Source organism: Maniola hyperantus, chromosome 1, assembly GCF_902806685.2.
Source record: "Maniola hyperantus chromosome 1, iAphHyp1.2, whole genome shotgun sequence".
Lineage (NCBI taxonomy): Eukaryota > Metazoa > Arthropoda > Insecta > Lepidoptera > Nymphalidae > Maniola > Maniola hyperantus.
Window position 1 is genome coordinate 7,213,479 of NC_048536.1, and position 23,816 is coordinate 7,237,294.

The 23,816-nt window shown below is 37.1% G+C and overlaps 2 protein-coding genes across 7 annotated transcripts in view; both read left to right on the top strand.

The window, feature by feature from the left end:
* mbl (muscleblind) overlaps positions 1-4,598 on the top strand; it is a 379,239-nt gene extending 374,641 nt beyond the window's left edge. For 3 of the 4 annotated variants that reach the window (XM_069505376.1, XM_069505476.1, XM_069505426.1), the window contains 2 exons: positions 1,248-1,332; positions 2,163-4,598. In XM_069505376.1, coding sequence (XP_069361477.1) covers positions 1,248-1,332; positions 2,163-2,293 — 216 coding nt within the window. In that variant the 3' untranslated portion in view covers positions 2,294-4,598. The remainder of the gene's footprint in view (positions 1-1,247; positions 1,333-2,162) is intronic. The other variant, XR_011237934.1, reaches the window with a different exon arrangement.
* Positions 4,599-6,915: 2,317 nt separating this feature from the next.
* LOC117985581 (golgin subfamily A member 1-like) lies at positions 6,916-23,730 on the top strand. Of its 3 annotated transcripts, XM_034972343.2 has the most exons (14): positions 6,916-7,122; positions 7,196-7,324; positions 7,690-7,743; positions 8,981-9,152; positions 9,304-9,461; positions 10,929-11,091; positions 11,579-11,730; positions 13,177-13,323; positions 15,219-15,296; positions 17,805-18,028; positions 18,371-18,527; positions 19,050-19,205; positions 19,910-20,022; positions 20,697-23,730. In XM_034972343.2, the coding sequence occupies exons 2-14, from the start codon at positions 7,208-7,210 to the stop codon at positions 20,869-20,871; spliced, it is 1,866 nt and encodes a 621-aa protein (XP_034828234.1). In that variant the 5' UTR covers positions 6,916-7,122; positions 7,196-7,207; the 3' UTR covers positions 20,872-23,730. The 3 variants fall into 3 exon arrangements, with proteins under 3 accessions (XP_034828234.1, XP_034828242.1, XP_034828249.1); XM_034972351.2 differs by lacking the exon at positions 15,219-15,296; XM_034972358.2 differs by lacking the exons at positions 13,177-13,323; positions 15,219-15,296.
* The last annotated feature ends 86 nt before the right edge of the window (positions 23,731-23,816 follow it).

Below are 23,816 nucleotides of genomic sequence, written 5' to 3' on the forward strand. Positions count from 1 at the left end.
CCGTTGGTTTTTATGGGTACACTTTGGACGCTAAACTACCTATAGAACGCCCCCGCCCTGGTACCAGTTGTCTAGCATCATGCTTTAGCTTTTTTGTAAAATATAGTCACGCTTAAATAAGATTGGCTGCGCAATAATGATTATATTTCAAGCGTTCTGCATGCCATTTAGATATTATATATTCATACCTACTATGTGCATAGCGCAGCGTACCTTAACACCACTGTGACGGCGCGCACGCGACAACCGTCTGCCGGGCCCCAACCGTTTTATTGTGTACAGTAATCGTTTTGTGCTAGCTCCCTACACTGCAATATGAACGTGACACACTGTCAGCGCGCCCCTTGACCAAAGAATGCTTGGAAGGTACAATCATATTGTGCAACAAATCTTGTAAAGTTATTGTAATATTAAAGCAGCAACAAGATTTGATTTCGAGCAATGTCGCCTTCCGTGTCTTATTTTTGTTATTTCCGATTGTTTCCGATTCCGTAGCGACTGAGAAACTACACACGCATCTGTCGACAGTACGATAGCTTACACCTACCCATATGAATAGATAGATACCGGTCACTCGTGTGCTCTTTAATATTACAAAAACTATTTCAGCATTTTTTTCAGACGGCTGTGCAATGAGGATACTTTTCAGTGTCAGATGTATGAATGTCCATAAAGTGATATATAGAGATAGAATTAACACTATTAACATGATACAATTTCATAAACCGTCAGATTGATCACACTTACAACATAATACATAAAGTTCCCTGTAATTTGTTACAAACAAATCGGTTCTCTTTTATTTTAACTTTATTTTTGTATCTGAAGATATTATTTTTTGACTGTTTATGAAGTAGATTAACTAGTTACTTTGTGATTCAAGCATTTACGCTACAATTCATGGACTGTTGAAATGCCAAGGCTCAATTTCATGGGAGAGCAATTAGTTAAATCTTTTGGGGAAATGCCTGTCCCCACTCCCCACACAAAGGTAGCCGAAAATTGTTCGCAGAATGTCTTGGTTTTTTATTTGACCTTTAATAAAGATTGCAACAATGTCATTTTAAACGCTACCTAAATAATGATGATAAGCTGGGGCTTGGAGCTGTAATGTCAATTAAAATCATAATCGATTAATTTATATGACATATAAATATGAAGATCTAAGTCACTGTAGCATAACTGTTTGAACACAACAGAATTATTTTCGTGAACAAATTCTTATAAATTATTTTTACATTTTTCAGTTACTGGACACCCTCCCGGTGTGCCAAGATTTTAATCGACAAGGATGTACGAGACCTACCTGCAGATTCGTTCATATTCGTGAAGGTATGGATGATTTCTTGATAAAAGCAATTTACTTTGTCCCATTCAACATTTTAATATGTGAACCTCTTTTGAAATAACAGTACCTATTTGATAAACCAATAATTCAATTAATAAAATAAAAATTAAATCCCACAGTTTACTCGACCTGCATGGAAAGATATTCCAAATTCCTATAAATATCCTTATTTGTGCATGAACACAATTTATTTTACGTGTAAATAGTCTGTATTTTAATGGGTTAATAGGTAAAGCATTAGACTAGATTTTTAAATCAGTAGGTAGTTTTGTTATCTAGTAAAACGTTACACCTAGCTATTTTGTTTTAGCGAGTAATGTTTAACTTACTTAAAACTTAGATGTAATTAGTACTTATTAGATGTGTTAGATACTGTATACATTAAAAATCTTTAGTTAACATTTTTGTTAGACTATTCAAAGTAGCTTGTCGTTAGACCCAATTGTGCAAAAGGAGTTAATTAAAAAAATCGTTCAGTCTGTAATGTCTTGATTTTATAACATTTAATTCTATGATTCTTGAATTGGCTTCTAAATGCTTTTAATTTTGTTTTGAGTTCTAAAACTGCGCTTTGACAAGTTCATAATATCAAAATCTCTGATAGATCTTGGAAACAGAGTAATAAAATAGTTATAATATATACTTATCCAAAATAATGAACAAAATTCACTCCCTTAGTAAGTAAACACAAAGTAAAGAATATAAAATTAGTTCACATTTTTGAAAAATAAATTGAAGTGTCATACATTCTTGTCGTATTTTGTGTTGGTGCATCTCGCGAGGGAGCGTGCAGTAACTCGTGTCCGTGTTGCAGGGTGCGGGCTGCAGGTGGTGGGGTGCCGCGTGGTAGTGTGCCGCGACGCCGCCGCCGGCATGTGTCGCCGCGCCGCCTGCCGCTACTACCACATTCCCGTGCAGCTGCCGCCCGCGCTGCGCCCCCCCTAACCTCCCCCGCCGCACCCCCGCACCCCCATCCCCTTCCCCTCCACATCCGACCCCTCGTCCACATCCACGTCGACCGCGCCGCTGGCACACTCGGCGAGGCAGGTTCGTTCGGCTGGCACGGCTCCCACGGCGGAGGCGTTGTGCTAGCGCTGGAGCGGCGACGGCGCGACGCTCGGCGCGCTTCCGCCGTGTTTGCGTTTGCACTTCGGGAAAGAGTGTGTACATAAGTAGCGGGATGTGATTCTCGGGCACGGTCATGCGATTGTGATATGAATAGTTTTCGACGCGCCGGAGTTGTTTGAATGATTCTGCGAGATCGTCGAGTTGTAGTTAGTGAGGTTTAAAATGTTTTATTACTATTGTATATTATTTTTTTAAGATACGATATGAGTTCCTGTAGAGATCGGCGCGCGCGCCAGACTTTGTTGTATATAAGCGAAGTGACGTCGGGCGACGAACGCGCGGCCGCCAGGAGGCCGCCGTCGTACTTCCGATACATTACTCCTACTATGAGCATTTTTGTGAGAATTATGTTACTTTTTTATTACGTTATAAAATTATGTTTTTATAGATGACAAGTTTACACTAGATTAGGTTAAGAGGAACGATGAGACACCAATAGTGTAGCCGCTTCTCTCGTCCGGCTCGGCGGCCGTCGGTCGCCGTCTGCCGCGTCCCCTCACGTTAGATAGATCGCGACACTCGTAGAGTGGTAGTGGACTAACATTCGAAACGATGAACGTTGACGGACAATATTGAAACGAAGAAAGCATACTTCCAAGCTATTTACCTAAATCGTAGGATAGAGAGTCGGCTTATATTCCGGATAGAGTTTGCTAGATATCATTATTTTTCCGATCGATCCCCGTCTATCGAAGCACAAAATAGCGACTGATGATCGAATACGATCGACCTTCAAATTGTCCAAATCGAGAAATAGCTGCCCTGTATTGTTTTCGACATTAACAGTATTAACTTATGATCAAATTTATCTCGTCGTATGTATGTAGAGGTGATATGCGGATAGAGAGATGCGGGAGTACGCCGCCGCGCCGCACCGCGCGTCGGGCGCGGAGGCGCGGGGGCGTGAACTCTCGAGGCATGAGAGCCTAATGCCTAATATTATTCCTAGTCCATATCCTTTTTGTTGATCAGTCATGCGATTAATGTTAGAATAAAATATTCATAATTTGATTTATTCCTCCCATTTAGTGGATATTTTGATAATGATATATTAATAACGAAATATTTAAGATACATAATACATATTTGATTCTAAATCCTGATAAAGTGACACTACGTCGGTAATTTAGTCGGAGGGATACTTGTGCCGTGATTATATTTTTAGGTATATATTATAAAATAATTCCTAGCGTCGGAATTAAAGAAGTGATTAATGTGTAAGTGCGTTATATTTATTGTCGTATATCGTAAGGGAATGCCATATCGATAAAAGATGACTGGCGGAGGAGTTAAACTCGTCGAGGTTGCGTTAGTTTGGTTGGTTGTTATGTCCAGCGGCGGGCCCGCGCGCGGCGCTGGGCAGTTTGCTTTTATCAATACGGCACTGTATGACTTTTAAATACATAAGTTGTATTTTTATTTTTGTTGAATTTTTCGTTTCATTAATTAAGTATATTTGTTGTCTTTAATTTTTGTAATCAAAAAAATTTATGATCTGACGCATTTATTGTAAGACAAACGATTACTTTTATAATTAGTGTGATAATAATAATTATTATGGTATCAAATTGCCGTTATAAATATTATACATCGAAAGTATCCTTCCTCTTTAGAAGGGACTCTTCAGACCCGAGGTTTCTAGTGGATTTATATTTTTCTTTTTGTTGTATTTTTAATGTTGCGTGTGTCTTACACATAATATATTTCATTTTTGTGATATTTTTAACTATAAAGTACTGTTATTATAAATCAAAATGGAAAAATGAAGACCTAATTAAATATTCAAGAATTTATTTGTAAATCACAAAAAAAAATGTAAAACTGTAAATATGATAAAAAAAGTGAACTGCAACACAATAATTAATTATTGATTATAATTATATCTCTCATCAAGTACACTGTAAGTTCTTCAATACCTAATGGTATGTTATTATGTAGTAGTACATCTACTAAAGGTAAACCGGTCCAGTGAACAAAGTATTGATAATATTGTGAACATTTTTTTATTCACGAGCAATCACAGAAAATACATGACATTGTAATATTATTTATGAAATTACTATGTGATGTGATCTTCGGATCAATTTTGAGTACAGTATAGATAATAAACAACTGAATATGTGACTTGCTTTTTATTTCCTTGAGCTTATACATCCATTTTCAATATTCAATCTATCTGTAATCTGTAGATTAGTTACAACATTGTTATTTATCAAAGATTGTATGATCTCTATTGAGTTGACAAATTTTTTTTTTTATTTTTTTTACTTTTTTTTTATTCAGATACAAGTTAGCCCTTGACTGCAATCTCACCTGGTGGTAAGTGATGATGCAGTCTAAGATGATAGCGGGCTAACCTAGAAGGGGTATGGCAGTTTTTATTAAACCCATACCCCTTTGGTTTCTACACGGCATCGTACCGGAACGCTAAATCACTTGGCGGCACGGCCGCCAAGCGATTTAGGGTTTTTTTACGATTTAGTTGCCGGTAGGGTGGTAACTAGCCACGGCCGACGCCTCCCACCAGACCAGACCAGAAATTTAGAAATTATAAAATTCCAAACCCCTGCCAGGACTATATATTATATATTAACAATGTTCCTACTTGCTAAGTAATTTATCTACAGATTACAGATCTTAGATTGAATATTGAAAACAGACGTTAAACAACGATGATAACTCTCCATGAAAATGTAAAAGTGTCATTTCTTGTAAAATAGACGAAGGGGTTCCGTACCCTTCGTGTGCGAGTCCGACTCTTACCTTGACCGTGTGCATTAGGATGGCGGGTGTATGTGTAAAATGGCTATGCTTTGTAGGTATATGAGAGCAATGTACCGAATGTACGTAAATTTTAAAGCAATGTAAAATTTAAAACCACAGTTATTATAAAAAGTAAGTGAGCCGCCAGCTTGGTATCAGAATGGGGAGTATATTTATCTTAGTAAAATACGGCCTGTGTGTAAAAGTAAGTATGGACACAATGAGAAGGGAGTATTTCCGTTCAAATTCGTACACATTGTTTATATAGGTAGGTATTACATAGTAGTAAGTAGGTACCGTTTTTCTGCTGCTGGTTGATGGAAGTTTTAAGAAGCGTATTTTATTGAAAGGAAATGACAACATAACAAAATTTAATGTTTCAAAACACCTTTTAAATAAGAAAAGCATGATATTCCTAACTATACTAATATTATAAACTACCTACATGATGTCCGCGTGGATTTAAGTTTTCAAAAATCCCGTGGGAACTCTTTGGTTTTCCGGGATAAAAAGTAGCCCATGTCCTTTCCCGGGATGCAAGCTATCGCTCGTACCAAATTTTGTCAAAATCGGTTGAACAGATGGGCCGTGAAAGGCTAGCAGACAGACAGACAGACGCACTTTCATATGTATAATATTAGTATGGATGTGATGTGAAGGTTTGTCTCTCTATCTGTGTCACCATCTTCTTAACCAAAGTACATACGTAGATACTAATCAGAGCTAGTTTGCATCCTGGAAACGGACATAATACTTATGCTATCTATTTATCTTTCTTGTACCTACTACTAATTTTCTCGGAAATTAAATATGATTATTTATTTACTAGATGATGTCCGCGTAGATTTAGCTTTTTAAAAATCCCGTGGGAACTCTACAATTTTCTGGAATCAAAAGTAGCCTAGTTATGCAAAGCTATCTTTGTAAGTACCAAATTTCATTAAAATCGGTTAAAGTTTAAGCGGATGAGCCGTGAAAAGAATCCCAAATGTCTGCTACACAGACCTACCTACCTTCCAAACATGATGCTAGGTCAACGGGAAATAGGTACCCTGTAGGTAGGACAGACAGACAGACAACAAAGTGATCATATAAGGATTCCGTTTTTCCTTTTGAGGTACGGATTACGGAACCCTAAAAATTACAATATTATAAAATGCAAAAGGTATGTCAAGGTCTACCCAAGGTGTTGGATAATGTCCGACATCCAATACGGGGCAAACTGAGGTTACGTAGGAGATATTGTTTAAAACTCCAATGTCACAACTCTGCAAACAGCTGATCGCGGAAATGAACTCGTAAAAACTTCTGTGAGTATTGCGAATGGCTCTGGAAACCCACAGGCCACACGCCCACAGCATTATTAACCCAAGAAAACTCCTGCCATTATGAAGTCGATGAAAGGAGTCATGATTTTCAGTAATGAGGAATACGACGACGCGATGCAGAGAGAGATTTTCATGAACCATCTACAACTCTGTTCATAATGTTTGGTAACTTTCTTAAATTGTAAAGTTACCCTTCGCTACCGTACTCGACACTCCACGACCTATTGTATATATCTATCATCTAAGTCGACGAGCGACGGTCGAGTTTTTTCTAATAAATATTTTTGAACGTGTTTGGAAATGTCAAAAATCTGTCACTCTTCTTTCTGTCTTTCTGTCAGACCTTTTATCAAGATGATTTGCTTTGCGTAAAAGTTGATAATTTTTTGTGAAATTAACAATTGGAAAGTATTTCCATAAAATATGTTGATATATTTATAAAACCCGCTTAACCATTATTAAAAGACATGAGTTTTAAAGTGAAAAATAACTTTACTATATGATCCGCAAGAGTGAAACGTTTCCAACGCCAAGGATTACAAACTCTTGTTACGGGTGAGCTATCGTAATAGTAACTTGCGAACCAGTTCGTCTAGTCAAATTATCATAACACTTTTCTACATTTCAGAGTAATTAAAAGATGTTTGCAAGTCTAAAGAGTAAAATAAAAGAAGAAACTGGTAGCGACATTAGCAAATTGACGAGTAGTTGGCGTAGTGGGGCTTTTTTGGGAAGAATTACACTAAGAGATGATTCCGTAAGTTGTCCAAGCTGAATGTTGTAAATTTTCTCCATTTCTTGTTTCTTTCTGTTGTCATTTTACTCATTTTAGTAAAAAGAATCTGACCTGAATAAATACAGGTTCAAAACTATGTTCTGTAGGGGTGTTTTTTGTGATTCATATAATATTTTCTGTATTTAGGGAGGAGGTAGGTTACTCTAATGATCAATTTTTTTTTTTAATCTATTTAAAATCTATGCTGAATGTGAGTCTGTTTGTTACCTTTTCACTGATTAACTGGAATGAACTGAACTTATCTTGATTGTACAGTAAGAAAGTACTAGAACAACTTTTCTTTGAAAATGGTACTTAAATTACTTCCTTTGCATCATTTATTGCAGTCTACAACAACAAGTCCATCAAGTTCTGGTGGACAGGGAGACACTACATCGGATGTAAGTTCTATTTATTACTGTAGAGTTAAAATCATTGATTGATTGAGTTATTTAATTTTTTGGAAAATGCACCCGAAAAGTTGGAAATTTGGATGGTATTTTTATATGAAAATCTTATTACATTACACTTTTCATTTTTTTCATTGCTAAATTGTACTGTACTTAGCTGAGAAAAGTTTCTAGTTTATCACTACCCATATTATAAATGCGAAAGTGTGTTTGTTTGTTGGTTTAATGGTTTGTCCTTCAATCGAGTTGCAGCAGAGTAACGGATTGATGTGATTTTTGTATGGGTAAAGTTTAAGACCTGGATAGTGACATAGGCAACTTTTTATCCCAAAAAATTAGGAAAATCCTTAAAACAGTCGTACAAAGTCGTATCAGCTAGTCCTACTCATATTATGAATGTGAAAGTGTGGATGTTTGTTACTCAATCACGCAAAAATTACTGGACAGATTTGGCTGAAATTTGGAATGGAGATAGATTATAACCTGGATTATACATAGGCTACTTTTTATCCCGGAAAATCAAAGAGTTCCCGCGTGATTTTCCATAAATCTATGCGGACGAAGTCGCGGGTATTAGTCTAGTATTAAATAATTTAGAATACTGTCTGTTAACTTTGTAATGTATTCCATCATATTATACTATCTTAAGTCTTATATTCATCAATATTGTAATGATTCTATAAATATTTATTACATTAAGCCACATTACCTTTAATAGATAACAGAGTTAGTTAGTTAGTTTGAAGTTAGTGTTAACTTCAAAGTAGTGTTTTTGAATTTGATTTTGTTGATCACAAGGTTAATTGTAATAAACTATTCAATGAATTATATCTAGTTGTAAATTTTCACTTTTAATCAAGGTCATATTATTTTTCTTAGTTATCAATCTCTGTTTCTATTGTATCTATTGTAATATTTTAAAGAAAAGGGAAATTCCAAATTAAATCGGAATATTTATAATCTGTTTAAGTGTACAGGCTAGCTACCTATCAAGTGTACTCCCTCGCTCTCATAGTTTGATGAGTGCAACACAACCTGAAAGAGATCCGACAGGAGAGCAGGATCAGCAAATTAACATGTTCTTTACGGGTTTCTTGACAAAATAATTCAGTAGTTTTTGACAAAACCCAAGAACACCTGAAACTTCATGATCTGTACCCGAGTAAGCTAGTACTAGACCAAGGAGGCATTGTCTTAGTCGCATTTGTCCATAAATGTTTGTTTACAGTCAATATCTCCACAACTTCACACATACTTGTCGGAGCGCACAGCCGGTGAGGTGGACCAGGCGGCGCTCCAGCAGCAATATGTTGACCAGCTAGAAGTCAAGTTAAAAGATAGGGATTTATACTGGGAACAGAAAATTGAAGAGCTAAAGTTGTCTTTGGCATCTGTACAAGGTAAATTATCAGTGGATTATTTAAAACTGACAAGAGTACTGTGAAGCATTAAATATAATTTTTATAGTAAGCTCATTCAGACTATGCTATACTATTGTGCTATATATAGTGTAGCATATTAGGTATGTCGTAATCTATATTGCCATGGTAGGTGAAGAGGCGCTCGCCGCCCAAGCGGTGGCGCGGACGGCTCAGGCGGAGGCCACGCAGGCGATCACAGCGCGCGACGCGGCTGAGAAACAACTCAACGAGCTTAGAGCCAGGCTGGCCGCTGCTGAGAACGCGCAGGACAAACTCGATGCTCTTACTGTGAGTTTACTTAGTTTTAAGGTTCTGTACCTCATAAAAAAAGAAACCCTTAGAGAATCACTTTGTTGCCTGTCTGTCAAGAAACCTAAAGGGTTCTTCCCGTTGTCAAAAATTACATTTTTGCAAATTGCAATATGTCAAATAGTAGTACGGAACCATCAGTAGTTGATCCATCCTCTGATCCGTGAGAAGATGGAAATTCCAAAAATAGATTTCTTAATTTTTAACCGAAAGTCCAAATACCAATTTTCATGGATATAATTTAAAAACGACTTACTTATCATCTCTCCGTCCGTCTGTCTGTCAGCGAGCTGTATCTCATGTCAGAGAGTTAAAATCTTCACAAAGTATATTTTTTAATAATATATTAACAAAATAATGGGGTCTAATTAAGAAGGAACTATTCAACCTATTCAACCTACCTGTAAAGCAGATTCCAATAAACATGCAATTCATTTTACCGTTTAAACTATCGTAAGTGATTTCCATTATAGATATAAATTATAAATATACGTAGATGACTAGATGATTCCCGACTTCGTCCTTCGTCGTGTTGTAAAATCCCTTGGGAACTCTTTGATTTTCCGGGATCAAAAGTAGCCTATGTCTTTCCCTGGAACGCAAGCTATCTCTATACTTTTCATCGGAATCAGTTTTATGGATGGGCCGTGAAAAGCTAGCAGACAGACAGACAGATAGACGGACGGGCTGTCAGACAGACAGCCACACTTTCGCATATTTTATAATATTAGTATGGAAGTTTGGATTCCAGCTGTTATACTCACGTGTTTAGTCGACGTAAGCACGACTAGTTTCGACTTCAGTCATTCTCACAGCGGTCCGTACGAGCCGCGGCGCAAGCGACACGCCAGGCGACGTAGTCTCAACCGCGACTCGATGCGAACTGAGTCCCTGTGAAAATGGACCCCGCGTGGGTGAAAGGAGTCGGGCTTACATCGACTAAACATGTCAGAACAGCCGGAATCATCCCGACTAATATTATAAAGGCGAAAGTTTGTATGTGTGTATGTTTGTTACTCCTTCACGCAAAAACTACTGGACGGATTTGGCTGAAATTTGGAATGAAGATAGATTATACCCTGGATTAACACATAGGCTACTTTTTATCCCGGAAAATCAAAGAGTTTGAATTTGAAAAGCGTAAATCCACGCGGACGAAGTCGCGGGCATCAACTAGTCTAAATATATAAAAGGAAAAGGTGACTGACTGACTGACTGACTGATCTATCAACGCACAGCTCAAACTGCTGGACGGATCGGGCTGAAATTTGGCATGCAGATAGCTTTTATGACGTAGGCATCTGCTAAGAAAGGATTTTTGAAAATTCGACCCCTAAGGGGGTGAAATAGGGGTTTGAAATTTGTGTAGTCCACGCGGACGAAGTTGCGAGCATAAGCTAGTCTGTATATATATTCCAGGTTGTTTATTGAATCTCTTGTTTATAGGAGGAGGTAGAGCAGAGTCGGCGCGAGTGGGCGCGCGAGCGCATCGAGCTGAGCGCGGCGCTGGGCGCGGCAGACGCGCACGCTCGCGACCTGGCGGACCAGCTCGAATTACTCAAGGCTGCGCTGCCCCCTGAAAACCCGCACCATCACATGCACGATGATGGTATTTATACATATTTCACATTAACTACTGCCTCGTTGATCTAGTGATTAACATGATCAACTGCGGATGACGAGGTTTGATTCCCGACTCGAGCCAAAATTAATTAGGTATTATGGCTAATTCTACGTACATAATCTCAAAACTAAATTAAAATGAGAGGTATTATCTATCTATTGCTGTACTTTGTCTATTTAATTTAGAGATTGTACTACAGAATTTACCTCAAACATAACTTCGAAAAATTGGAGGTCACACGCATTGCACGTCTATCTATCATAGGGATCCTAGGGGTCGAAAATCCACGGACACATACGAAGCAATTTGCTTCCTCGTTTCTAATTTTTGTCCATTAGGATATGGAACACCCTTCCAGCTTCAGTTTTCCCCTAAACTTCATCTTCTAAGTAGGCGCGCTCTACCTTAGGCTGCATCATCACTTGCTAGCAGGTCTGATCAAGCGTGTCTGTGAAACAAAAGTCTGTCATAGACAAGCGAGAAGTGAAGCCGACCGGCTGCGACGCGTTCGACCGCGTGTGCCGCGAGAGGGCGGTGCTGTCGCGCCAGCTGCAGGAGGCCAAGGTGGCGCTGGCAGACGTCAAGACGTCGTGGAGCGGGCAGATCGCGACGCTAGAGACACAGGTGACCTTCACACTCATTGCTTTTCGTGTTATTCTGAAATATATTTATTTTCTGGTGTTATATTATGTGTTTTTGTTTCGTTATATTTGTTATATTTGAAGGATTTTGTATTTGTTCAAACTTTTTGGGGAATATTTAATTATGTATGCTAGGCTCCACCTTATAATATAAACAACCAAAAAATACACAAATACAAATTAACAATCCTTTTGGAGCACCTACATTATTACATCAATATCGTAAAAAAGGTGATATTGTGTCACTATAATTGAATATATCTTCATTTTTTATTCTATAGTTGATCTATAGAACCATTTCAATTCACTACCCAATACACATCATCAAGCTAAAGGTTTGAACACCATGTGCGACGGAAAAACGTTTCCATTGCAGCTAAAAAACTGTACGAAGCATTTACCTTCTAATGGCCGAAATTGATAATAATCAATCCATCTGTAATCTTGTGAAAATTATTAACTGTAAGTTCTTTTATAGACAAATTATTTAGTAGTTTATCGACAGATTACATACAGACTGATCATTAATTTCGGCTGTTAATAACTACCGTCAACCTTTGTGTTTGTTGAAGCCTTTAAATCTTCTGAGCTTGTAATAATCATAATAATTAAATGCGTATTCGTATCTCAATAGTGCTAGTTAAGATTTAATTGAGGAAAATAAGACGAGTAAATTTGAGGTAAGTATTGTTATCAAAATTGTTCAGCTAACATGTACAGACTACAGTTCTTTAACTTATAGTGTTTCCTTTTTATAGGGAAACACGATAAATTTAAAATAATCCTTATAACATAATATTTTTTTGCCTGTCATGGGTTGCATGTTTGCATGTTTATTACACAGCGGTATCTTACTATATAGCACTGAATTGTTAACAAGTTTTCAGGATTATTGGGTTTATAATACGACATATTCGTCATACGAATAATAAGATTTAAATATATACACAATTCAAATGCACTAACATTTTACGTAATAGATTCTGAAACATACAGAAAATTGACTTGATAATGAAATATAGCGCGAGCAAAGCGAGTGCGTACACTGTTATTTAAATTTACAAAAGGTAGTAAGCTTTTCACTCTTGAATTTGTCGGAAGGCTCCAACTGATACTTACGCTCATCTTTTGTCAACGAAGATAACGGTTCGAATGCGTATCTCTTCCCTCACAGAAGATGAGCAATTCGCCACCGTATTGGTCAATATCAAAGTCAAATAAGTTATTCAAAATATGTAGTTAACATTGTACACTTTTTGATTGTCAATAAGTTGGATTTGTAAGATAATAATGTAGTGGTGATAATTGATTACTACTACTGGTACTGGTTTTGTCATTCAATAACACCCAGTTGTATACATTTATTTCCTTAATAAATATATTTAATTTTATCGAAATTATAAGAATTCGAAACAAAATATTTGTACAGGTGGCGCGAGTGTCGCGGCAAGCAGGCGAAGAGGGAACGGAGAGACGGAGGGTCGAGGCGGAGAAAAAGGAATTGCAAGAGAAACTAGCCAGCATGGCCGCTGAGTTGGACAAAACTAAGCAGAACCTCGCCAATAGTGAAGCTAAGGTTTGTATTTGTAAGGGTTGTATACTGGACAAGACTCTACCAACTGTTCGGAAACCAGATTGTTCTGAGAACAGCCAGAATAAAACTCAGTAGTTACTCATTACAAAAGGCAGACATCATTATTCTACGTTGTGGGCAGCAGAAAGCAAAGCCGATTCCTTCATTCATCAATAATGTATTTTTAGTTTTTATACATTGGTGAAAATACACCAGCAGATCTCACATTTTCTTTGGGATCATGTTATAAAAGCGTAACGCTACCTCAGTGTTTCTATAACTTGCTCAGGGTATAACGACGCTAGTTTATGACGATTCAGTGTATATTTACATAATAGTTCGTAAAAGTCTCAAAATACAACTGTTTACGTTAGAATTTAGATAAGTTTGTCTTATTCTTTGTCCAAATCTAAGTTTTTGTCACTGGTTAGCACTTCTACATTTTTGTCATATTTCCACTATTTTTTTTAACCCGTTAGGTTTGTAGGATCATTAACATTTCATTGCTACGTATGTCGTTTATTTTTATATTTAGCTATTACGTCACGATTTTAACATATCAAATAAAGAATCTGAAGCTTCCCGCATTATTATCCCAAGAAAGCACAAAGGTACCATAATATGGTTTATGGCACGCAGTCACGATCCTCCTAATTAATATTACGGTACAGTGTGAGATTGTATTATAATGTGTCCAAAACTTTTTATTGCGAAGCTGCAAGTAAGCAGCAGTCGTTATATTTTATTTTGATCAGGTTTCGTACTGCCATACATAATATGAGGAGCCGGCGAACAAAATGGCGTGGTTACGCTTCTGATTAAAATATTTTGTTTTACTTTTTAGCCCACTGAATAGGTACTAATCTGAACTCATTTCTAAGCAAAACGGCCTAAAACGCTGCTAAATTCCTAATTTTGCTCCTCTTGTAAAATTTATTTTCGTGCAATTACACCGTTTTTTTTGCCCGCACCTCATATTATTACGGTATGGGACGGTGCGGCATCAGCATCTTCCAATGTGACGTCATATTTTGTGTGTGACGTCATAGTATAGTATTCATAAAGCTCTATCTAATTTACTTATTTATTTTTATTTTTTATTTATTTGTTTGTCACCAATAACTTCCACACATGTAAGACCATATCCGCGTGTCATGGCGAAGTCTGTCGAGGTACAGGCTTCGAGGCCGAGCCTGCTTATCTGCTTACCGGCTGTGCCTCATGGGATTGATTTATCGTAGTCTCGTTGGCCTAGTTCAACTGCGGATCACGAAGTTTCGGATTCGAGTCCCAGGTCTGGTAAAAAAATATATTGGGGTTTTCTGTCTAAAAATTCTTAGTAGCAGCCCGGTGTTGGGTAGTTGACGGTGTAACAGCCCCTGCCTCAGATAGCACGTGAAGCCGTCTGTACCTACTGCATTTGATCTCTCGTGCCCTGCCCCGTCCGAATATGAGAGTGAGGGATTAGAGATTGCACGTCTGTTTGCGCTCACACTTGTGCACTATAAAATCTCTTTCTCTACATCCATCTGGACTATAGCCATTCGCTGTAGTGTAGTAGTAGTAGTGGTATTATCCGCTGTGGTCGAAATTCCGTAGCAGTGCCGAACTTGTCCGTTACCCTAAAGTCGGACGGGGGTACGAATGGACCCAAAGCGTGGCCTCCTTACCTGGTCGGAGCGCAGGGCAACTTAGTTTCCCGATGGTAGTCTTTAAGCCGGTATTTTGTCAGGCCTAGGGGCCCTGGGACTCGTTGTTGTGTGCGTTTGTACTCCGCGCTGCGGCCGATCATGTCAGTCCGGTGATTGTCTCCGCACTACGACGATACGTTCACCGTGATGCGCGGTGACGCAATTCGGTGAGGAGCCTATTAATATAGTATACTCGTCCACCACCAGGTGGCGCGGCTCAACGCGGAGGTGCAGGCGCAGGCGCGAGACCTCAAAGCGCTCCGCGCCTCTGACGAGCGCTCCGCCGTGAGTGCCAGCCTCTACAGCATTTAGATGTCTGCACACTTTACATTACGTTCATATTCTAGCTTGAATAGCGTCCTATTCCCAAAAAGCGGTTAGCTACAAAAAGCAGTTTTTGAGTTATCGCTAAAAAACGTAGAAATGTTTAAAAACTGATTCTAAAAAAACGCTCCGTAGAAATAAGGTTTTTAGTTAGTTTTACTTTGGCCCTAGCATTCTTTATTAGAAACATCGCTTTTTAGGAATAGGACGGAAGTATACTTGGTTTCAGGTAAAAAGAGCTGAAGCCTGCAGCCGAAGTTTGACACCAAATAGATCATTTAAATCACCCACCGCGCAGGTTCAATGTCAGTGCTCTTTTTTCTTGACACCAGCTGTACCCGTGCAACTCTTAATCAATTTGCATGAAAAATATCAATAAAATTGTTGTGCAAAATAGCAGGCGCATTTAAATATTAGTTATATTGAATTAGTGTTAGAATATGAGATTGATAAAAAAGACTATACCACTTTTTCGTATGACGGATAGGCAGTCAGATCACAAAGTGATCCTATAGGGGCTCCTTTTTAACCGACTTCAAAAAAGGAGGAGGTTCTCAATTCGTCGGAATCTTTTTTTTTTCCTTTTGAGGTACGGAACCCTAAAAAGTGTGATCAAAATCAAGCTCTAATTTCGGAAATACTTCAAACAATGTTCCTTACATTTTAAGACTTTATGCAAATACTATTCATAAGTGACATCTTATATGTTTCAATAAACATAAAACACTTCAGTTGGTTTTGGTTGGATTTCAACAGTAAACTTTAATAATGCACTTATAAATATTATTAGCTAATAAGTTGCAAGCTACTCACGAAATAATACAATGCGAATACAAATTTATTAGAGTTGCTTGATTTTGATGCATTATTTAATTTTATTTTGGTAAGTACTTTTAAATAAAAAATATTGTATGTTATTAATGTGTAATTCCAAATTTTAGGTAGCCATATAGTTTTGTGTGTAAGAGTTAAACACTTTTTATTTCTTACATTTTAAGGACTTGATTCACATGGTACCTCGTGCAATCTGGTAGCTACTAAGTTTGTTTTTATTTTAGTTACCTACATATATTATTAATTTGGCTACTCGCCTTTCGTTCCCAAAAGGACTAATTTATATTATTTTAGCGTGTTGTTTTTTTTAATTCTTTTACTAGGTTTCTAAATCCTTTTTTTAAAGTCAAGTATTTGTGATTTAAATTTTTTATTATATATTGAAGAAGTACAATAATTTAGTGTAACTTTTTAAGTTTATATAGGAGATAGCAATTTATAAATGGATAGTAGTTTTTGATACATAATATATTAAGTAGATACTTAAAGTAGTTATGTCACCTTTTTATATTAGATTTTTAGTTTTGTGTTCTCACGCCGCGCGCTCAGCTTCCTGCTTTTACGCTTCATTACTTTATTGTTACTTCCATGATAACATTGTTTGTCCCCTTATCAAAAATGATATCTATCTATACTAGATAATTTATGAAAAATCACATGACAGTATTCAGGTATCGCCGACACGGGTGTGTGATACTGTACGGCATTACTACACGTTTCTATATTAGTTTTAATGTAATTTTGATATAAAACTATACATTCCACGTAAGTTTTAAAACCTAATTTAACGTGTAAGGGATTTAAATAAAATATGTTACTGATCATGTCAGCGTTTAGATAAGCGTTGGATATATTGCTTGCATATAATGTTGAAATTGTTATAAATCATATTTTTATTATGGAAGCACCATTTATTGACAAATAAAAAATATTTTATTTTTATTGTATATTTTTATTTTAACCTTCAATGGCATGGGGTTGGTATTCTGTGTAACTTACCAGGTTGGATATTCGTTATAGTAATTTTTGCCCAATTTTTTTTTTCATAGATTGTATTGCACTAGCAAAAGATGCAATATCGTAGATTATCTTATTTTATTTTGTGTAACCAATTTTAAATTATTTACATCATTCAGTTTGGCGCTGCAAAGTAGATTTAGTATCGTCACATTAAAATTAAACTAGTTTGCACAAGTGTTCAGGAGGTTACGTCAAGTATTTCGCGCCGAAGTAGTGTAGTAAGTATAGTGAAGTGTACAGGTTAGTTTGTTCGTAGAGCATTTAATAGTTTTTATGTAGTTTTAAAGCAATAATTATAACTTGTATAGCCATGTCCGAGTAAAATAATCATGACAACTTACAAACTCTGTTGATTGACATGTCTACAATTATTGCCTTTTTACAATGTTCTATGAAGAAAAGGATGGCATTATGTTTAGACCTGTTAATTTAATTTAGGAGACATTTTTGTGGAACTAAATAGTTTTGTAGGGAAGAAAGAGCGCGCTATTTGGTCGTTAACCTTTTTGTCTGATACCATTTTTTTAATCTGACACCTGTGTGGACGTACTAGCACTCGACATAAATAATTTTTTGCTTCTTTATTCAAAAGTCAAGTAATTATTTGTCGCGCAGGAAATGACGGCTGACTTTGAGAAACGCATCGAGGACCTGACCGAAGAAAATAGAGGATTAGCCGAGGCGTTGGAAAATGAAAGGACTCTCGTGAAAATTCTTCGGGAAAAGGTGGAGAAGTCTCATCGGTTGTACGACGAGCAGAAAGCTGAGGTGAACCAACTCAACTCCGTGATGACTGACATGCAACATGACTACATCGATATACAAAGGAAGTTTGACAAGTGAGTACCTTTGCTCGGTCGACTGCTATAGCTCTCAGAAGGACTTTTTAGGGTTCCGTGCCTGAAGAATGCCAACGGGAACCTATTAATAAGCCTCAGCTGTCCGTTCGTCCGTCAGTCTGTCAGCGGTCTGTATCTCCTGATCTATTACGCTCTGAACCCATGTAGAGAATATGATATTTTTTACTGTTTCTTACTTTATGTTATTTCTTGTACGATGGTACGGAACCCTTCGTGTGCAAGTCCCGACTCGCACTTGGATTATTAATTTTCTTTAATTGGTTCATTATTATCATTGGTTTAAGTTTGTTCTTTCAATGCTTTGGAATTGTGTAATTGTAGGGAAAAACGGGAAAAGGACGAAGCGCTGCTACGGAACGCACACATGTCGCAGAACGTTGAGATGAGCCAGTGCAACGTCCGCTACTTGGAGACTGAAATCGTTGATCTGAAAGCCAAAATCACTGAGTTGGAGGCTGTCATCGCGCAACACAAAGAGGTATGTTCTGTAGGCCGGATGCATAATCTTTCTGTCAGAAAAAAATTTCTAATACATTTTGTACAAGAGTTCGTAGATACGCCGCAAACCATCAGAATGTTGTCGGATGGCAGCAGCATGACAGTATGTCAAACTGCGCAGAATGATGAAGACTTGAGACCATGGCAACGGCGCACAAATGTAGCTGCGCGGCTCCTTCGCCTGCCTTGATATCTAGGACGCGTCGTCCGTTGTGTTTGTCCAAACCTTAATTACTAACTGATGTCCGCGCCTTCGTCCGTGTAATAATCTTGCTTTCATGTAGGAATTAGATACATTTCTGTAGCAGTCATTTGTCTAGGTCTATGTCTGTCTACAGAATGCAAGCTTTCCCTGCCAAACGTCAAGATAGGTCCATTAGTTAAATCATTAAAACGTTACAGATACATTTACAGACTCAAATGAATTCAACTTATTAGAGTTTTAAGAATTAAATTTGTTAAATATTTAATATAAAATATTTAATTTCTAACTTACTTTCAGAATCAAGCCGAATGTATGATAATTAAAGAAAACGAGGCCGCTAGAACAAAAGAAATGGAGCAGCTACAGAGAAGAATCGAATCCTTCGCTGAAACCGAGACTGCTCTCAGAAAATCCATACAAGACTTAGAAACTGAAATCTGTGATAAAAATAAGGTATTTCTAGTCATTTTCTTCTTCTTCAAGTGCCATCTCCTACCGGAGGTTGGCAATCATTAAGGCTAACTGGATCTAGTTAACCGCTGCCCTAAACAGTGACCTTGTACTCATGTTAAACCACTGCACTGGCGAAGGTTCTTAAGCCAGGATATTCGTCTACAGCCAGGTCTACGTCTGCCTTTTATTATAAGCTGCAGTAGATCGTATTTTGGGTTACGCATAACATGGCCCAGATATTCGAGCTTTCTCCTTTGCACCCATTTGAGTTACTCAGTGGACTTCCCCATTCTTTGCAGCACGGTGGTAGTGCGTAACCGATCTCTCCATGAGATTCGCAACATTCGCCTGTACACCCACATCTCGAACGCTTCCAGCATGTTGCTCATCGCTTGCGTTAATGTCTATGTAATTTCTTATCATGCAATATTTAATTCTATTTACGTTAACTGTAAGTAAATTGTTTGTGCTTCTGATTTGTACTTTACTCGCTCATTATCAGCCTCTTTATTTTTTTGACGTCGAAATCGTAACTGCGCGGAATTTATTTTTTGTTATCCGAATCACATAAGTCTAATTTGACGTAACAAAATACAGTTTAGAGCAAGGTACAATGCCAGTTGAGCTCCATATACACTAGATGCAAGCCGCGCCATAAGGCTTTCACTGGGCAATACTTAATTATTCTTTTTGTTTATTTCCAGAAAATTAAAACATTAGACAATCGGATAACGGACATGAAGAAAACGTTACAGCGCGAGCTGCAGACCAGCAAGTCGGACCTGAGCTCCGCCGAAGAACAAGATATAAGTAGACGGTAAGTTGTCTGTAATTTTTACATTCTGTTGTCAACCGTAACCCTTGTTAAGGTTGTGGCTAACTAAGTTCATGTTACTTCTCGACAAACGCAATGTTTAAATAATTGATTTTTAGACCATTAGACTACAGGAGGAAACAATGTGAATTGTTTCGTAGTGTTCGTTGTATCTTAACTATGTAAGGACCCGCGTAGGAAGTTCTTGCGGTGCGACGTCGCACCTCAATGCTATTGCCGTATGCCACCAATAGGGGTGATCAAATCAGCTACTTTTTATCAAACGTCAAAACGCTTGCTTAGTAAGGAGCTTGTATGAAATACACAGATGTGACATCATAGACCTTTGACGTACCTTTTTAGTTAAATCGATAATTTAAAATGGTAAGCAAACTTAAAACTAACAGCGGACGTAGATTTTACGAATTTTGGAAAACCCTCTATTTAATATATATTTTGACATAGTCACCATCCTAATTTCCACGATGCCTGTGCGTTGTAGGATTTTTACGATGCAACGTCGCACTGCAACTATTATGAAAGTGTTATTGGTGCCGACTTGGCGGTTCGATGGTAAAAATACGAAGGAACTAAACGTAAAAGGTCTCGAACACACTCTCCAAAATGATATCATGTGGACTTATGACTGCCTCTAGATATTTTACACATCTTTCCAGATATCTAAAACACGTGGTGCTGCGTTTTCTCACGTCGCGCGAGCTGGAAGCGCGACAGCTGACGCGCGCGCTCGCGGTGCTGCTACGCCTCTCCGCGCACGAGGAGGCGTTGCTGCGAGCCGCCTTACCCGCTCGGAGCGGCCTGTCCGCCTGGTTCCCCTCCCTCAACACTTGATCCCATACCTCGTGCATACGTAGCATACGTTGACGATATTAACTAGTTGTAATGTACTCGGACGTGACACATGTGACTCAAATCAAGTTCTAGTAATATTAAGATCTATATAGCATACTCTGACTTTGCTAAGACTTAAGTTTCCGTTAAAACGAGACAAATTCATGTCAGCTATATAACGGTCTAGTACATTGACTTTAGTCTGAGCAAAATCAGGCTCTATGTGTACATATTATATCAGCCTTAGTTAGTATAGTGACGAAAAAATTTTGAAAGCGGCGTGTTGCAAGTGTGTGAAACCTCACATCTGTATCTGGCTGTACGGCTCTGGGTTCTAGCCTTTAGGTCTGATGGATACTGCGTTTTTTCACTATCCGTGAGCTTATTAACGTGACAGTACGAAACCATAAAAAAGTTCGAAGCATAGAAATAGTAATAACTAATGGTTATAGTAGCAACAACGACTCAAGTGAATGATTTACTTATGTCATTGTTTCCGTAGAACTTTCATTTCAATAAGTTGTTTGAAGTCAATAATGTCATGAACTATACTTATGTCGTTGTTGCACCAAAATTTATAAAATATTTTTGTCATTATTACCTGTTCGTCGACATAATATCACCCAACCACATGCACTCTCTTCTGAGTACCCCAGAGCAACTGGTTATTCCGCTGTCGTTTTCCGCGCCCCTAAATACGATATTTCAGCTACTACTTTTCGCCTTTTAACGGACCGGTGTATTAACTATAAATGAAGCGTTGAGACACCAAACAAAGAATGACAAGAGAATAATCCATAGTAATAATAATATTACATGCAAAACTGCGTCTGTCTGTCTGCTAAATTTTCACGGTTCATCGGTCTGACCTACTTTGACGAAAAGTAGAGAGATGCGATCCCGGGGAGGGACATTAATTTTAGTCCCGGAAAATGAACTTTAAGGATAATAAGGAGCTCCTTGGAGCTCCATAAGTTTTTTTTAAACCTAAATTCACGCGGACAAATTCGCGGGCAACGTCTAGTTTGTTATGTTCGATCCAGTTCTGTGTTAACATTATTTTGCAGTTGTGTCATTGTTGCTCCGAATTGACGATATATGTACGATCCACCAACATCGGATTTGAAACAGTGATAGTACTTTTTATTGAAGCAATAAATTGATTAAACGAATATTATGTTTGTAAGGAACACAAATAGGAACAGAAGTAGTTATATTTTTAGGCAAATGTAGTTTTATTGTTGGTAGTTATTTTGTTAATCACACTAATTTGTAGTTTACTCTTATTTTGTGACGTGCTTCGTGATATAAAATGTTAAAGAATTTAATTTTTAAATTTACTTTCTTTATGTTCTTATTGAAAAGTAAGCTAAGTTACTTTACTTTACTATTGAACACACATTCCGACTTGTCTTTATTACCTAATAATAGTATTATTATATTATAAAATAATAATATATCGTGTGTACGCTGTTGTAGTTCTACCTACATGCTAACCGCAGAAAAAAGAGATCGTATGGATGTTCTCAATGATTATATTATTTGCCTTATATTTATAGTAGATTATTGTGGCTAGTTCTGTTGTGCACAATATCTTAACTAAATTAAAATGACAGGTCTAAATATTGCTTTTCCTTGCATAATGCTTGATGCTTAATGCAGAAAAGAATAATATTAGACCTGTCAATTCAGCTTACCGCCGTACTCAGAGTCGCTAATCGTTACTTAAGATTGAGTTAAAACGAGACAGATTTATATGATAGATATAGCTCTATCGCGTTTTAATTAAACTTAAGTAAGGATTAAGCGACTCTGAGTACGGCAGTTAGAGATTTTGTGCAACAGAGTTAGCATTAACATTATGTGGAGTAATTAATTAATAAAGCTATTATAGACTTAATTAATGAAAGATATTTTATAATGTTGCCTTAATAGTTGCTAGTCAAAATTTATTAATAAGTACACTGATGCGTGTCAATATTATCATAAAAATAATTTAAGCGGTTTCATAAAATACAAATCCAAAAATGCTATGTAACTGCATGTTTAAACCAACAAATAAGTTTGATACTATTATAGTTTGCGACAAAACGTCTCAGATAGTAAATTTATATTCATTGATCCAGACATTTTGGCTCTCTCGTGCAACCTAAGCAAAGTATTTTACAAGTTTTATATACGACTATTACTGTCACAACTTGTTTTTGTTGTAAACAAGATATGACAACCAAACCTACAACATGTTGTAGACCTTGGTGTAAAAGCAGTGAAAAATATCTTTAAAACCAGTTATTATTTTTCTAAGTACGCAAAAAATATTTTGTATCTACTCATTGGTTGAAAATGTATTCATGAGAATATTCATAATATTACAAATTACATGAATAAAGTAACAATATTCCCATTACTGAGAAACATAAAATATATCAAACATTTTAGAGCCAACAGAACACTGCCTTTGTATATGAATCTTTGTAGTCCTATTTTGTAGACAAATAAAAAAAGATATTATTTGACTTTTTCATTACCACCAGAAAGGATAGTCTGTATAAAGCCATGCGTCCACTAGAGCCAAATAGCATCGTATTAAAATTGTGTAGTCCGGTCAATATTGGTGTGCCCAACATTCGTACCAATTTTTAGCTCTAAAATTTTTTACTACCCATGTTGGGACCGAACTATAATATAATTTATGTCCCGTAGTGTGAAATGAGCTTTAGAATAAATTCCGATTTGTCTCACACACTTCACAATTTGAAAGAATATATGGAATTTTGCAGACGAGGCAGTCTCAACGCTGTGCTCTGCAAATTTTCCTCCGTACTGCTTCATATATACATTACGTATATATATATATATATATATATATATATATATATATATATATATATATATATATATATATATATATATATATATATATCAGCAATATTGCGTATGCAATT

Excerpts from the sequence above, each read along its gene's own strand:
- LOC117985581 (XM_034972343.2), top strand. The coding sequence starts at position 7,208 with ATGTTTGCAAGTCTAAAGAGTAAAATAAAAGAAGAAACTGGTAGCGAC. Across the intron at positions 18,528-19,049 it reads TCATCGCGCAACACAAAGAG|AATCAAGCCGAATGTATGAT; the intron begins GTATGTTCTGTA and ends ACTTACTTTCAG. Across the intron at positions 20,023-20,696 it reads GAACAAGATATAAGTAGACG|ATATCTAAAACACGTGGTGC; the intron begins GTAAGTTGTCTG and ends ACATCTTTCCAG.